Here is a 14373-nt window from a genome sequence, read left to right on the forward strand (position 1 = left end):
TTTCTACACCATTGCCCGCATCGGTGAATTCACCGTTCCTTCCTTGCAGAGTTTCGATCCTCAGCACCACATCAGAGTCTGTGACTGGCACTATGACTCTGACAGACACGGCTTTCGTGTCGCTATATTCCACTTACCGCGAGCAAAGACTTCTCTCACTGGCGAAGACGTCTATTGGGCAGCCCAATCTGGCCTGTCTGATCCCGAAGCCGCTTTGTCTAACCATTTGAAGATCAATGAACCCACTCCCACCGCAGCACTCTTCAGCTGGCGCCATCGTAATGGGATGCGGGCTCTCACTCGAAATGAGTTTATCAAGTGCCTACACTTTGCCAGCGAGAAATTAGGTATAGGTTCGCTCAAGACACACGGTCTTCAGATTGGTGGAACCCTGGAATATCTGCTACGAGGAGTACCACTTGAGAATGTAAAAACCATGGGCCGATGGAGTAGTGATGCCTTTGTTTTGTATTTACGAAAGCATGGTTTGGTAATGGCTCCTTTTCTGCAGGACCAACCAATCCTGGAGCCGTTTATGCGCTATGCACTCCCATCCTAACAACGAGACAAGTATGTTTCAATCTCCTTAAATTTTGGGAATTCAGCTCACGCTGGCTGCGTCGTTTGCTCCTTATTTCAGGGTATCTCAGCTCAGCTTTTCCCAAAAAGTCATGTTTCGGTCTAAGGCCTGGAAAGGCCTTGCCCAAAAAATAGAATAGATTCAAATAAATTGTGTTACGATCAGTCCTTCCCAGCTAGCCTTTCTCATACTACACTATTGTCTCTTGATGTGCACGCTCCTTTAATGTCATTTGGTGTCATGTGATCTCTCCTAGCTGCCTGCATGCAATCAACTTCGAATCAAGGAGCATAGACACAACTTCACAACATTTAAACGGTGCGAATTCTGCGGAGCATCGCGGCAGACGTGTGACATAGTGTGACGAAGTGCGCAAACTCCAGGGAAAATGCACTTTTCTGCGCGGTAACTCTCCGCTGGACTCAACACGTCAATTTTCGAAAAAGAAACTAGCAGACGTTGTACTTTCGACGTCACGCTATCGAACTGTCAAAGAATTAATTTTGTTTGTTTGTGCGATGTGGAGTAATAACCGTTTTGCCAAAAATGCGCGAACTCCCGTGGACATCTAGTATGATCGGAACTACCTCCGGCACGATCGGCACCTATCAAATTTCAAACTCCTCGCTTCGCCCTGCCACGCCACTTGACCAGCCTGGCTACACTACTTGTGCAACCGTGGTAGTATAAGCCAGGCTGGTCACGAGCCTATTTATAAACGCCGAAGATGTAAATGGGCGAAATTTATGAATGAAATTTATCCACTTTACCACTGCCACTGCACCTGCATGGACTCCGATGGAGAGCTATACTTGTGACCTCCTGCAAGTGAGCCTATTAAATATGTTCATACGCCGGACACTCGACTTGGGTTTTGTGGAGATGAGTACAACTGCAAGACGAGGGATCTATACATACAATTTTTTTATGACATTAGTTCACCTGCAGGCTTATTCTAATCTGTAATCTTGGAGTGTGAGCATGTTTATGACATGTTGCTTATGTGCTGCCTAACTTGCATTAGCCCACAGGAATCTAGACTCGTGACCAGCCCGTCTAATGAGGCAAGCCGTCGATAGACGGACTGGTTACGAGTCTATCTATCCTTACGGTACCATATCTTTGGTATAGTAATCATTCAAGCGTACGAGGCGACGAATAAGGTGAGATATATTCAACCCACTGTGTCACGGTTTCTTGTCTGAGTTCTCTGGTGCAGAATGACTCTTCAAGTTGTCCTATAAAAATAATCGGAGAGCTGTCATGCCTCGGGCTCGGCCAGCAAGAGCGAAGAGAGTGGACTACTTGTTTCAATCACATCCGAACACTTTGACTTGTGTTACATCGATGACCACGTGATTTCATAAGGAGCTCTTCGATGTATGTGTGCAAGCTTTCAGCACAAACACCCCCAAAATGCGTTGGAAATAAATTGCCGACGCCGCCAACGACTGGAACTGTTCTAGCCTGGTCTTCAAGTAGCCTCTTTCGAACGATCTTCAATGTCACGTACACCCATTTCAATGTCGGCTGAAGACACCGATTTTCTATACTTTTACTGATGTAAAACGTATACAAGTCGAATGACATGAGGCCTGAGCCCGAGGTCTTCTATCAATGCTACAGTAATTTATTCGGGAGTCCGGTCGAGGCGTCAGGAAAATTGGTATAAAAGTGAGCACATCCATCAACTCCGCGACGAACTGTATATCGTGCGATCAAGCACTGTGCCAACGCGAAAGAAATAAGACACACTATTGTGACATGCTCAGTCTGCCAGGCTCATCTGGACTGTTTCGTGCAGAGCGTGGTAGGAGTACCGGACTCCTATTGGTACAAGGTGCAAAGGTGAGTCGTGGGGTTGAATTTCGGATGCAAAGCGAACGACTCATACTCACAACAGGCGTACAGGTAAGGCCACCGCAGCATGAGAGGTTTTGCGGGCTGCTCTTGCCACAAGCCTGGGCTACGGCCGCACAGGACTGTGCGGTGACAGACATAAATCTTGTCAAAGCTGCAACGACTGCGACTACTCGGAGGAATGAGAAATGCATGGTTCGTGCTAGGTTATGTGGGATGTGTCAAGAAAAACAGTGGCTCTGATTCTGCTAGTGGCCTTGCTCTTATATCCTATCGGAAAAAACGTTTTTGGAAAGTAAGCTTGGCACTTGTATCAGAATGGGTGCGCTTTCCAGCGGACTTCAGGATGAGAGTATAGGCAGAACCGAAGGTTGGCGGATAAACAATCCAGAGCATGTGGACCATAGACCAATGCATACCTCAGTGGACGTGATGGAGGTAGGACTGCCGAGGAAAAACATCGAATATTTGTCAAGATGTCCGAGACGGAAACCGGTGACGACCGCGACGACACCGGATGTGGTGTCGAAGGTGTCAAGTCATCTGCAAAACTGTGAAATGAACGCTTAATAGATCTGTGCCGGTAGGGCGCACATATGCATCATATTGTTGGCGGTTGGGCAGCATCATGATATTATCGAAGAACTGCGGAGGATGAGGAATAGACTCAGGAGGTACGAGGTGTGCTGCTGCCTGCTGGTTCGGAGGGCGTGCTGATGAAGATCCATTTAGTGCGAAAGGATTTGCAAACCCACCAGGTGCTGCAGACCATGCTTGGACTGTCTTTCGTGCGCGTTTTGAGGTCCCTGACATACCACCAGTACCTTTATCACTAGCAAGACTCCTCTTCGATGCATGCTTGTTTGCATTTCCCTGTGTCCCTACGACAGCTGCCTGGCTTGTTACAGTCTACAACATCCTGGCCTATCGGAGCCTTCCGATGAGCCATATCTTGACCAGAATCGCGACTGACGGTTGCAAAACGTGTCAAAATAGCTTTGGATAGATCACGTAGGTCTGGAACTCGGAGGATCTGTTGTATATAGGCTACATGCGACAAATAATTGACAGGTTGAAAATTAGCAAGAATCTCCTATTATTGCTGGCGAAGATATTGTCCATGTTAAGGAATCATTCTGACGATAATTCAATGATCTGAAAATTGTCGACTTATCGTCGCAAGCACCTGATCAAGTGCGGGTGCTTCGACGGGCGGTCTGGTCAGCGGGAACACAGCTTGGACTTGAACTACGCAAGGAACTGTGAAATGAACCTAAGATCAATATATGCCAGAAAGGTTGAAAAAGAGACACACCACTGCGGCTCCTGCTGCTCTGAACGAGAACAGTATCACAGCGGCCACAGGCACCAGATTTGTACCCACTTAGAGGTGGCAGTCCTGAGTCAAAAGACAGGCTATAGTGTCATTCTGATGCATCAGGACAAGTTAAGTGGCCTGTTTTTGTTATGTATCAACATTACTTAGGATGAGGGGACGAAGTAACTACTCACTTATGCTTGCACCAAGTGGCAAGCTGAAGCCTGAAATAATTCGGAACGCCTAGCAACCAACCTGGTCCTGCCCGATATTGAAATTAATACAACTAGAATCAGTGCAAGTGCCCAGACAGCTCGTTCTACGCGTTTGCGGTGCTGTCTCATGAAGAAGTGACCACGAAGCATGAAGCCCAGATGGCTGATAGCTCATTAGTCTGACATGCATTTTCATCCATCTCACGGAAAAGGACAATGGATCAATTGCGCAGTCTCATGGCTCGACTATTACGAATGAGCATGGCAAAGAGACAAGGTCTGCTGGGTTGGGAGTGGAGAATCAGAGAATCGGAGCTCCAAGTCAGAAGCCTCAAGGGGGAACGCACTCGATATGTTCTATTCTCAGGCCTCAGTGTCTGTAGGGCTTTACATCTTTAGAGTTTCTCAACATGCTCTTAACGCACCGCTGGACCACTCGTACACTATTCGTGGTAAGGACATATCATTCATAAATGTCATGTAGATCTACAGCAAGCGGTATAAATAGATATCGTACTGGGTATTCATTGTGTCTTGATCTTCTCTACAACGCCTGAAGAACCATTAGTAACGCCACAGCATAAAAACAACTCATAGAACTCACTCTTCTTCCAGATAAGCCCGAAGTTCTTCGCAGTCCGGGTGGAGAACAATGCTGCGAGAATTAGCGCGCACAGCGCACGGGCGGACTCTGCGTCCATAGGACCAACTCTACTGCCAGCACCTCCGAGGGCAGTCGACATTACACTGTGCAACTCGGCCCAGAACGGCTGGGCATGGGTGAGGAGGGCATAGAGCCCCGTGATAAATGGGGCGGACCAGATGTCAGTGGTTGTCCAGCCATAAGGCTTGAGCTCATCGGGAGTCGTAAGTGTAAGCGGTGTGGGCTCCATGAATGAGAACATGTTCGTTAAGAAAAAGCCACCATTGGTGATGACCTGTGGTAGGAAAGAGTGGTTAGAGGTATGATGAGGGAAATCACGACGGGAAACGATCACATACGAGAGATGAGAGAAGGAGAGCCCACGGGGAAGATGCGATAACGGGGGATGTGTGGGTGATAACGGGTGGTGGTATGAGGCTGCAGAGGAGCACCGCTCGGGTAAATCCGTCGACAATGGATAAAGGAAGCTCGGTGCCGAGTGACATGGGCGGCAGCACAGGGATATACTCTACAATCGCTTGTGCGGCGATGTACAATCCAGGAGAAACACCGGAGAACATGAAAGATGGCAGAATACCAAGGAGAGGGCCTGCGCATAGGGAGCGGTCAGTATGCGCAGCTCTGACATTTCCCTACACAACAAGTTAGCCGTACCTATGATAGCCTCCCCTCCAAATACAATCGTCAGCATGGCACATGCGTCTCTCACGAAGGACCTCTCCTCTACAAGTGCAGGTTTACCCTCTCCAGCACTTCGCTGGTGTTTAGCATACAAATTTTCTCTCATCTGTCTCAAAGCGATACAAAGCCGAAACACGGCCACCAAGTCGAGGGAAGAGACCTTGGTACCAAACCAGGTAAATGGTGCTATTGGTTCAACAGCATATCGGTACAGAGAGGTGAATGGCTGGAGAGACATAACAATGCGGGAACGACGGTAGGAAGAGAGTTAATCCCAGAACTTAGCGCCTGACAGCGCTAAGAATAAATTTCAAAGGCCGAGTGTTTCATTAATATTATTCACAGTAAGTGACTCGGCCCCGCTGGCGGCATGTTGTTGTTGATGCGGCCACCGGCCACTGGCCAGGCTCTTCTAGCTCAATGACAGCGCATTAAGCAACTGCATTTGCAAAACCAAGTAGATTTCAAGGAAAATGCCGCCAGACATAGTACATGTCCTCCTCCGAGTGGCCAACGGTTGCTCCCTGTCCCAAATGACCATGGCGAACGATCTCAGGCTCACTCCTGTTTTCAGCACATACAACTCTCGAGAGACAGAGCCTCCTGGATGAGCGCCAGAAAGTTGTCCTGTTTGTAGTCAAGAGGTTTTATCCGTTGCTGTTCCTACTACTAGTACTCTGGTAAGTCAGACGCAAATTTGAGGCTGACGAGGTTTTCGAGGTCTTGTTAGCATCACGTTCCTAGTACGTTACGCTGGACGTACTACCGGGAGCTTTGAGGAGCCGAAGCAGACTTATAAACCAGGCTGGTCCCGGAAGTATTTCGGAAGGATAACAAGGCTCGTTAGTTGCATCATCTACTATCCATAGCCAAGTTCTATGATGAGATACCTGAATCTCTCATCGAATGGATCAAGAAACAACGCGTGTTTTGGGTGGCTTCGGCTCCCCTGAGTCCTGATGGTCATGTAAATCTCTCCGCCAAGGGCACAGCAGATAGTTTCCATGTCGTGAACTCTCACCGAGTTTGGTATCAAGATTTGACCAAGAGCGGTGAGTACCACAAAGATCAATTTTCGTGCTAGTTAACTGTGAGAGTAAGGAATGGAAACAATATCCCATATCAGGGAGAATGGTCGCATAACGATCCTGTTCAGTGCCTTTGAGGGACCTCCGAAATTGTTTGGGATCGGTGCTTACAAATTGAGGGTCTTTCCTCAATTACATTCTAATATTTGACTGTAGGAACTGTATACGAATGTGGCACAGAAGAATACGAATCTCTTATTTCTCCTGAGATTAGGAAGCCGGGCTCTTGTGCTGTTATCGTTATCGATGTGTATCAGTGTCAAACGGTAGGCCATCCCCCATCTACTCCAGTCTCTTTCGATCTAACAGTTCTGCTAAGTCATGTGGATATGCTGTTCCACTCTATGACTTCGTTGCCCGTCGCACCGAACTCCTCCGAGTGGTTGATACGGAAAAGTCAACCGACCGCGCTTCAGACCCAGAGGCCCGTCAGAAAGGTCTCAAAGCATATTCGGCACGACAGAACTTGGGAAGCGTGAATGACCTGCCTGGTCTACTCACAACGCCAGATTCCAAAGTAACGTTTATCAATAATTTTGACAAGGAAGGTCAAAGACCGAAGTTGCGATATTCATCTTCGAGAGCGGCAAGCTCCCATAAGCTAAGCAGTGGTGCAAATTTAGCCGTCGGTTTTACCCTTGGTGCCTTGGTCGCTACTGTCGTTCCTTACATCCTATCTGCTACCGATATGTTCACCACCCGAGCTTAATGCGTGCCCATATACATAGTACTTACTCCCCTAAAGCTTTACCTTCCGTGTATGTACTCGCTAATTCCTCCCGAGTTTCGTATCAGGAAATATTGAATAACTTTTCATCTTATTCAACTGTGAGGGTTTGCTACACTTGAACATTGGCGTAGCGCCGAGGTCCACCAGGCTTCAAAGCTTCAGGTATTAACATCTAGTGCAGAGTCTGTTGTTAGCTAGTCACTTCAAATGTTTAGATGTGCTCGTAGTATAAGCTACAATTATATGTAAGTACCGAATGCCGAACTCAATTGCCTAATTAGAATTTATGTTGTCTCATGGTGGGACGTAGCACTCTGTACATTTTACACCCACTCAAACGGTGCTTTCAAAGATGGCAAACTGCTTCAACCTGGAATATACATCCATAGATCACAGTAAATGGAGGAACCTTCCTCCTCCTCCAGGATTTTCAAGCTTTGCTCCAAGCGTCAGTCCTATGTTCATTTCTAACCGTCTGTTAAGCTAATGCTTTCAACAGTCCAGAGCACCAGCCAAGGCTCCAGCAGCAGCAACGTCATCGTCGTATGCATCTCTGAAAGACAAACGTGCTTGGGATCTCGCTATTTCGCCAGCCAAGTCTCTTCCTATGCAGGCATTTATGTTGTACATGTCTGGGGGAGGCGTACAAATCTTCAGCATGGGTATCGTGTTCATGCTTCTTCTATCACCTTTCAAAAATATTGCTGGTATGAATGCAGGTATGTTCGTTTAATGAAATATATCCGTCGCATCTCTTATTGTCGAGGCAGCATTCGCACCATTTGCGCCTACACCTGCAAGCGTCAAGTCACTCAAGGTCCTTCCTCTCCAGAAGATAGCATACATCGCGTGCAACCTGTTGACACTTGCAGTTGGCCTCTGGAAGTGTCGTTCTATGGGTCTTCTACCAACAGGAACAGGAGATTGGCTTGCATTCGAGAGTCGAGCGATGGTGAGTTATCACACAGCACCTCTGGACGACACCTCTCACATCCTTACAAGGCACCTGAACTGTCGCTACTATAATCAAGAAATGATCTATGTACGTGATGGGGATAGTATCTGAAACTCCGTCAGATCCGTGTTTCGGGAGGCTCGCCAACACACAACTCTGCCCTACTTCGAAGCTATCTCTAATCTGTAATGAATAGACATAAGGACTCCCCGTCGTGGGTATTAAATTCCTATTGAACCCAACAGTTTCCGATAATACGAACTACTCATCAATTGTGGTGTGAGAAAGACGGACGAGATCAGCTTCTCTAAGAGCACGAGCATAGCCTCAAGATCCACTCAGCTCGTGCGGAAGAGAACAGATGCTACAGGACTGGGGAAAATCATGATGTCTTGGCGCAACGAGGGAAACGACATAAAAAAAGATGAGAAGGATATATGAGGCAGAACAAGGCGTAAAGGAGTCATAAGAAGATAGAACAAGATGTACCGTCGCGATGGATCATTCATTAAACGACGACGCATTTATGTGTCTTCTTAACCACGGGTGGCTCTAGTGCAGCGACAATAGCCTTGTAGGTTATCAGCCAATCATTCAGGTAGGATTTATCAAAGATTTCACCGACCTCGTCGAAGACGTTCTTCAACCCTTTCTGTGTCAGGGCTGAGCACTCCACATACTTGACAGCACCAAGCTCTCTCGAAAGTCTCTCGCCGTGCTCGGTCGGCACCGGTCGTTGCTTCTGCCTGGAGAGCTTCTCGATCACCTGAGCGTCGTCCCGCAAATCGATTTGCGTCCCAACGATAAGACATGGGACACCCGGACAATGGTGGTGCACCTCTGGAATCCATTTCTCCCTCACGTTCTCGAAGGATGGAGGGGACGTTACACTAAAGCAAACAAGGAAGACGTCGGTTTGGGGGTATGACAGTGGCCGGAGACGGTCATAATCCTCTTGCCCTTTTATGTGGAAGTGATGTGTGAGCGATTGTATGAAGTGTAACTACGACAGAGACTACAAAAAGACACGAACCGGCGGTGTCGAAAAGACCTAGCGTGTAAGGATCTTCACCAATCATTACGGTGACAGCGTAGTTATCAAAGACCTGCGCTTATTTAGCACATAATGTTTGGCGTTCTTGCGGAACCAACTTACAGTCGGAACATAGTCGCTTGGAAATTTGTTCGTGGTGTATGAGATCAACAAACAAGTCTGGCGATATCGGGGCACACAGTTCAAAGTCCGGAGCATACAAATATAACACGTCACGCACCTTGCCTACAGCACCGTCCCCTACCACTACAACCTTGATAGTCTGCATGTCGTTGAGATGGTTCTACGTGACAAACTTGGCTATCAAGATGAAAAAAGCAGTCAGCACACGCGTCAACCACGCATTTAAGGGCCGCTTTTAGAACGCTTGCAGCATGCAGGGGGCTGCATGACAACCGCGCAACCATGAAGGATGAAAACCTCGGCTGTTGGGTAATAAGGCAAATGAACAGACGTCTTACCAATTCTTCCGGAAAATTCAAGGAGGAGAGTTGAAGCGAGGAAATGCTATTAACCCAATCACGACAGAGAAGGTTGACTCTAATTTACGAACAGGACCTAGGTCAGTTGGACTGGTTAAGCAGCGAAGAATGACGACAAAAGCGGAGAAGGCGGACGAACGTACGTCGGTGGAAGAAATGAGAAAGTACGGTGTCGATGTTGGGGACGACGACGAGCAACGAAGGAGTTCAACTACGACTTCTGATCATACAGGCTTGACCCGACGAACCGGCCCTAATCAGCCAAATAATGCCAAACACTAGTGCCATTATCATGAGGATTTGTCCACAATGAAACAGGTTCCGAATCAATTATCCTCAAATCACCACAACGGATAGTAGCTGCATAATGTCCATACAAAAATTATAGAATGCTCATATCATAATTTAGGTAGGTTGCACATGCAAAGTACTGGTACATCGCATCCTTCCAGAGGGAATTTAGGAATGATTAGCATGTTTCACCCAATTAATCAAGAAGGTTGCTTGACACGGAGACAATGTTCCTGATGAGCAAGTGCGCTAAAAGTAGTACTTTAAGTTCTTACCTAAAGTCACTGATCGGGAGGGGAGTTCCACCACGACAAAAGGCCTTGTGCAGTTCCCGTGACGATGTATGAATGAGATGCACGGTCAAAGCCCTATGACACAATTCAATACCACACATCGCAAAAGGAAACCAAGTATACTGACTGCGACGGCCTGGGTTTGCTCATCTACATCAGAAGTCACGAAGTCAGCGAGAAGCCGAGCAATAATCACAATTGACTCACCATCTCCATGATCCAGACCACTCAAAACCTCGCCTTTCATTTTGTTCCAGACCAAACAAGAAGACTCTCTGCTATGGAACACCACAGAACGACCACCATTGACGAACACCGCAGGGGTAGATTGTTTCGCGTCACTTGCCGAATCTCCGTTCATCGCATATACCTGCTCGATTTTGCCTTTGCGATCCATCCCTTGAATGCCTACAAGATGAGCACGAGCGCCCACTTGAGAGACAAGGGCCTGTGTTCCGTTCGGACTGACGTCCAGATGTCGTCTGTCACATAGATCATGTCAGTCGTGAGATTAGGCAATCAGAAATAGGTTCATGCATTTTAGCTTTGAGAAATGCGTAGGCTCGGAGGGTCCCATTGGGCACTTGACAATACCATCTGTTGCGATCTGTTATCAGAAGTTACTGGTGCAACACTTGTGAGAACCCTTACAATACGCCGTCGCTAGTACCTCCGAGTAATGCCTCACCATCCTCAACGAACTTGATACACGTCACATTTTGTCGAAGAATGGACCGCTGTGGTTGCCATGTGCCTGTGACAGATCTAATGATGCTTGTTTGAAACCCGAGAGAAGTACAGACCTTTGATCCATAGCCACACTCTCACACCGAAACGAGGAAATGCAACAGCAAGGCGATCCCTGTTGTAGGTGAAGCTGATGGATTCCTCCTTCCCCGCATCGAGGAGCTTTGCCCATTGCCAATGATTCTGGTTCTGGCTCAAACGGTAAGCTAAAGTCAACTTCGAGACCAAGAACATCAACACTTGCGTTTCGCGTCCATTTACTGATCATACCATCTTGTCCCAGCGTGATAATACCATTGTCATCCGCCATCCAAGCAACCGATGATATTGGCGAGTTTTGCGCAAGACGGGCAGTTTCGACTCGATTTGATACACTCCATATTCGGATTGTTCGGTCATGGCCTATATTTAAGAGATTGGCACCAAGTAGGAGGATAAAAAAGAACAGCAGAGACGAACATACGACAGCCATCCGTTCACCGTCTGAGCTGAAAACGATCTCTCTGACGCCAGCATCGCTATCACTCTTGATCCGTGTGGAGTACATACTCTCTTGTGTGGGCCAGGGATGTGTGCGCTTCCGCGGGCGCGTGCTTTCTACATCAGACGCTGTAGACATCGCCCGTTTCTTGCCTTTGCTGTCGGACGGCGGTGTTGCACTGTTGGACTCAGTGGAAAATCGGAAAATGCTGGGAGACGTGATTGAAGCAGGCAACACAGGTCGTGGCGACTGTATTGAGATTTTCTGCTTCACAGTCGTCGTAGGCGTGGGTGGTAATGGAACATCCATGTATTCTGAAAAGACATAAACAGAAAGCAAATATTCTAACAGAGACGCATCCTTACCGTGTTTGACGTTGGGCTCGCCGGAACTGGATGGAGAGTCTGTCGGTGGCTTATCCCTTAGCGACTTATGCAAAAAACCAGGAGGAGATGGGGAGGTATATGCGACAAAATTTGATAGACCTGGTGGTGTTGTTGACGAGCGAGTGCTCTCGGGCGTGAGGGGTCGATGAGTACCTGTAGGTGGTGGTAAAGCCTTGGATGTCACAGGGGATATAGACGTAGAGCCATGTCCGTTAGCCTGTCGTGTGTGCGGCCAGCCATTACCGATTGTCAACGGTTTCTTCGGCGCTTGCTGAGATTGGATTGGAGTAGCTTTGAGTGGGGCAAATCGTGAAGGGCGAATGTTCAAAGGATTAGATATTGTTCCGGTAGCATTATAGGATATTCTTGCATCGCTGGCTGACGTTAAAGGTGAATAACTGGGCTTGTAAGGCGCCTTATTGGAGTAAGCGATCACAGTTTCTGACGGACGAGGGGGGAGAGAACTGGGGTATGCTTGAGTTCGTGGCGGCTGAGGCACAGATGAAGGGAGTTGGAGGTAAGGGGGCTGCAAGAAGACGTTGCTCTTGAGCAGATAGTCTTGCAGGCACTGCTAGAGGTGGAGGGGAAGGCTTTGTTGAAAACTGGGATGAAGGTGCACAAGGAGATAGGGAAGTGGACACAGTGGAAGAAGCAGGAATGAATGTAGGTGCTTGAGGTGGAGGATTCGAACGTGGGGGTGCAGGCGTTGAGATGGGCGTAGGAGTTGACTGAGTGATTAACATATGAGTCTAATGGTCCATGATCAGAACTGTAATACTTGCCTGTGCCTCAGACATGTTCGGTGAGCCGGTGCGAGACTTCGGTGGTAGCGATTTTTGAGCAGTGAGCGATGCAGGCGAACCAACAAACTCTGTCATGAATCCACCAGAAACGAATGGATTGACAATCGCCGGTTTCTTTGGAACACTTATTGTGAGTTTTGGGGGAAGAGTCGCAGGTTTATTGACGGTAGGAGGCACCGCAGAAGGTGGAGACTCTTTTAGAGAAGGATGTATTCGTTCAGAGATAGAGGGTTGCACAGACGGAAGAGAGGGAATAACTGTTTTCGGGGGTGAACTTGGCTGTTCGAGCCCGGGTTCCACGGGTCGATGAGGTGGCGCAGGTGCACGCCATGATAAACCGGTTACAAGACCAGGTATGTCAGACGACGAGGAAGATGCAGAACTAGGAGAAGACTGGAGATCCATGTCAGCAGTCTCGGAAGTGGGAGTGCTAGGTTCTGCAGGTAAACTGCTAGTATCCCCTGGGTGGCGAAGATCATCTTCAATTTGCTTCTCGTCTTGCGAGTCGCTTGAGAGGTCCATACCGCTGTCTTGAGAGCTTTTTGGAGGTTCTGTTACAGGACTTTGAACTCTAAAAACATTCGGTATGCGCTCGATAATGGGAGATTGAGGAGGAGTGCTAGAAGGAGAGCCCAAACTCATTGGTGACAAGCTACGTTCACGATCTTCGTCCATTATCTACTGCGTCTCAGGATCACGCTTGTAAGTAAGTGAAAAGTGCACTCACAACAGCATTAAGAGTCGGAGATAAAGATAATTTTTGAGGAGCAGGATATAGTCCCACTACCTCCGACGAGCGTGTATCGAGGCTCAAATCTTCTTTGTCCTCCGGAAGCGATGGGTGTTGTCCAATTCGAACAGGAGATGTTATTGGAACTGCCTGGACCGAACTCACCGCCCATGATGGCTGAGCCTGGACACCCACTGATACACGCTCAGGTAGAGGTGGCGGGCGGTGGGCGCTATCTACATGGTAAATAGCACATTGAAAAGAACCCCCGTGGTCAAGCATGTATCACTCACCTGGCACTACGCTCACCTGTTCATATGCCTTGTTCCACGTTCTCCTCATTTTTGGAGGGACGAATGGAACCTCAACAACATGTTCGACATCATCTTGCGTTTCCTGTTCGGCATCAGGTTGTGTATCTGAAGCAAAAAGATCTCCTTCGAAAATGACGGCTTGGTCTGTGAAAGATCCATCCTCGGAAGCTACGGCTAGTAAAATCTCCTTGCCAGGCTTGACTTCGATTCTTTTCTGCGCAAAAAGGCTAAAGTATGCAACAGGCCCTTTACCAGCGTCATGTACGGACTCTTCTGAAAGTTCTACGCGTCGTAGGACGACGTGTGCCTTCTGACTTGCACCATGCCGGCGAAAACGAAGGGACCCCTTTATGCCGAGGACTGAGGAGACGGTCGCAGAAGAAATGGGGCCTAGAGAATCGCTGGCAGAGTCAACCATATAGTGCCAGCAAGTCGTGGAGCACTGCGAAATGGGTATGCACAGACCACGATATAGAGAGACGCTTTGGCAGAAGTGTGTAACGAGTTTGCACGAAATATAATAACTTTGTCAACGTGACGTGAAAATTCGCACGCATAGTCTATACAAACGCTCCCATACTTTTTTTCTTCATTCATGGCCTAAACAATGGCCTAGTCCATAAGATCCCATTTACAACTCCAAGTAGTCTTTAAATGACTCGTATTTCTCTGCAAAGTTCCATGTCCCACAATAGTGCCTT

At 47.9% G+C, this 14373-nt stretch overlaps 7 protein-coding genes across 7 annotated transcripts; 2 read left to right on the forward strand and 5 right to left on the reverse strand.

Moving 5' to 3' along the window:
* Positions 1-2277: 2277 nt before the first annotated feature.
* Positions 2278-2701, reverse strand: F5147DRAFT_695687 (uncharacterized protein). Its single transcript, XM_041437400.1, is given in 3 exon segments — positions 2278-2428; positions 2484-2659; positions 2670-2701. 2 exon segments carry the CDS (start codon positions 2632-2634, stop codon positions 2349-2351), a joined length of 231 nt encoding a protein of 76 aa, XP_041292515.1. The 5' UTR covers positions 2635-2659; positions 2670-2701; the 3' UTR covers positions 2278-2348.
* A 1609-nt stretch (positions 2702-4310) lies between these two features.
* On the reverse strand, positions 4311-5676 carry F5147DRAFT_753437 (uncharacterized protein). Its single transcript, XM_041440250.1, has 4 exons — positions 5292-5676; positions 4976-5226; positions 4578-4911; positions 4311-4526 (listed from the first exon to the last, which is right to left on the reverse strand). Exons 1-4 carry the CDS (start codon positions 5554-5556, stop codon positions 4498-4500), a joined length of 879 nt encoding a protein of 292 aa, XP_041292516.1. The 5' UTR covers positions 5557-5676; the 3' UTR covers positions 4311-4497.
* A 115-nt stretch (positions 5677-5791) lies between these two features.
* F5147DRAFT_753438 (uncharacterized protein) lies at positions 5792-7202 on the forward strand (the record flags this gene model as incomplete). The annotated part of the gene is made up of 5 exons (XM_041440251.1): positions 5792-5834; positions 6188-6370; positions 6420-6509; positions 6563-6672; positions 6726-7202. The coding sequence occupies 5 exons, from the start codon at positions 5792-5794 to the stop codon at positions 7113-7115; spliced, it is 816 nt and encodes a 271-aa protein (XP_041292517.1). The 3' UTR covers positions 7116-7202.
* A 249-nt stretch (positions 7203-7451) lies between these two features.
* On the forward strand, positions 7452-8435 carry F5147DRAFT_177515 (uncharacterized protein). Its single transcript, XM_041428407.1, has 4 exons — positions 7452-7584; positions 7636-7855; positions 7907-8088; positions 8139-8435. The coding sequence occupies exons 1-4, from the start codon at positions 7489-7491 to the stop codon at positions 8160-8162; spliced, it is 522 nt and encodes a 173-aa protein (XP_041292518.1). The 5' UTR covers positions 7452-7488; the 3' UTR covers positions 8163-8435.
* On the reverse strand, positions 8401-9867 carry F5147DRAFT_177447 (small GTPase CDC42). Its single transcript, XM_041428405.1, has 5 exons — positions 9366-9867; positions 9248-9304; positions 9125-9197; positions 8717-9051; positions 8401-8662 (listed from the first exon to the last, which is right to left on the reverse strand). Exons 1-5 carry the CDS (start codon positions 9411-9413, stop codon positions 8600-8602), a joined length of 576 nt encoding a protein of 191 aa, XP_041292519.1. The 5' UTR covers positions 9414-9867; the 3' UTR covers positions 8401-8599.
* An 11-nt stretch (positions 9868-9878) lies between these two features.
* F5147DRAFT_177504 (WD40-repeat-containing domain protein) lies at positions 9879-12020 on the reverse strand. The gene is made up of 9 exons (XM_041428406.1): positions 11805-12020; positions 11418-11753; positions 11203-11360; positions 11015-11147; positions 10863-10965; positions 10749-10808; positions 10419-10693; positions 10339-10361; positions 9879-10286 (listed from the first exon to the last, which is right to left on the reverse strand). Exons 2-9 carry the CDS (start codon positions 11746-11748, stop codon positions 10200-10202), a joined length of 1170 nt encoding a protein of 389 aa, XP_041292520.1. The 5' UTR covers positions 11749-11753; positions 11805-12020; the 3' UTR covers positions 9879-10199.
* F5147DRAFT_177570 (uncharacterized protein) lies at positions 12021-14155 on the reverse strand. The gene is made up of 4 exons (XM_041428408.1): positions 13652-14155; positions 13356-13594; positions 12608-13306; positions 12021-12553 (listed from the first exon to the last, which is right to left on the reverse strand). Exons 1-4 carry the CDS (start codon positions 14088-14090, stop codon positions 12242-12244), a joined length of 1689 nt encoding a protein of 562 aa, XP_041292521.1. The 5' UTR covers positions 14091-14155; the 3' UTR covers positions 12021-12241.
* Between the last annotated feature and the right edge of the window lie 218 nt (positions 14156-14373).

This window comes from Suillus discolor (assembly GCF_016758755.1).
Source record: "Suillus discolor strain FC423 chromosome Unknown F5147scaffold_29, whole genome shotgun sequence".
NCBI classification, from domain to species: domain Eukaryota; kingdom Fungi; phylum Basidiomycota; class Agaricomycetes; order Boletales; family Suillaceae; genus Suillus; species Suillus discolor.

Coding starts and splice junctions, on each gene's coding strand:
- F5147DRAFT_695687 (XM_041437400.1), bottom strand. CDS start 2,634: ATGCATTTCTCATTCCTCCGAGTAGTCGCAGTCGTTGCAGCTTTGACA. Junction 2,429..2,483: donor CGGTGGCCTTACCTGTACGC/CTGTTGTGAGTA, acceptor CCCACGACTCAC/CTTTGCACCTTGTACCAATA.
- F5147DRAFT_753437 (XM_041440250.1), bottom strand. CDS start 5,556: ATGTCTCTCCAGCCATTCACCTCTCTGTACCGATATGCTGTTGAACCA. Junction 5,227..5,291: donor TGGAGGGGAGGCTATCATAG/GTACGGCTAACT, acceptor CCCTATGCGCAG/GCCCTCTCCTTGGTATTCTG. Junction 4,912..4,975: donor CTCTCCTTCTCTCATCTCTC/GTATGTGATCGT, acceptor TTCCTACCACAG/GTCATCACCAATGGTGGCTT.
- F5147DRAFT_177515 (XM_041428407.1), top strand. CDS start 7,489: ATGGCAAACTGCTTCAACCTGGAATATACATCCATAGATCACAGTAAA. Junction 7,585..7,635: donor TTTCAAGCTTTGCTCCAAGC/GTCAGTCCTATG, acceptor TGCTTTCAACAG/TCCAGAGCACCAGCCAAGGC. Junction 8,089..8,138: donor CATTCGAGAGTCGAGCGATG/GTGAGTTATCAC, acceptor CATCCTTACAAG/GCACCTGAACTGTCGCTACT.
- F5147DRAFT_177447 (XM_041428405.1), bottom strand. CDS start 9,413: ATGCAGACTATCAAGGTTGTAGTGGTAGGGGACGGTGCTGTAGGCAAG. Junction 9,305..9,365: donor GGGACGGTGCTGTAGGCAAG/GTGCGTGACGTG, acceptor CGATATCGCCAG/ACTTGTTTGTTGATCTCATA. Junction 9,052..9,124: donor AGGTCTTTTCGACACCGCCG/GTTCGTGTCTTT, acceptor TCCACATAAAAG/GGCAAGAGGATTATGACCGT.
- F5147DRAFT_177504 (XM_041428406.1), bottom strand. CDS start 11,748: ATGGATGTTCCATTACCACCCACGCCTACGACGACTGTGAAGCAGAAA. Junction 10,809..10,862: donor GGTACTAGCGACGGCGTATT/GTAAGGGTTCTC, acceptor AGATCGCAACAG/ATGGTATTGTCAAGTGCCCA. Junction 10,287..10,338: donor AGCAAACCCAGGCCGTCGCA/GTCAGTATACTT, acceptor ATTGTGTCATAG/GGCTTTGACCGTGCATCTCA.
- F5147DRAFT_177570 (XM_041428408.1), bottom strand. CDS start 14,090: ATGGTTGACTCTGCCAGCGATTCTCTAGGCCCCATTTCTTCTGCGACC. Junction 13,595..13,651: donor ACAGGTGAGCGTAGTGCCAG/GTGAGTGATACA, acceptor TTTACCATGTAG/ATAGCGCCCACCGCCCGCCA. Junction 13,307..13,355: donor CTCCGACTCTTAATGCTGTT/GTGAGTGCACTT, acceptor GAGACGCAGTAG/ATAATGGACGAAGATCGTGA.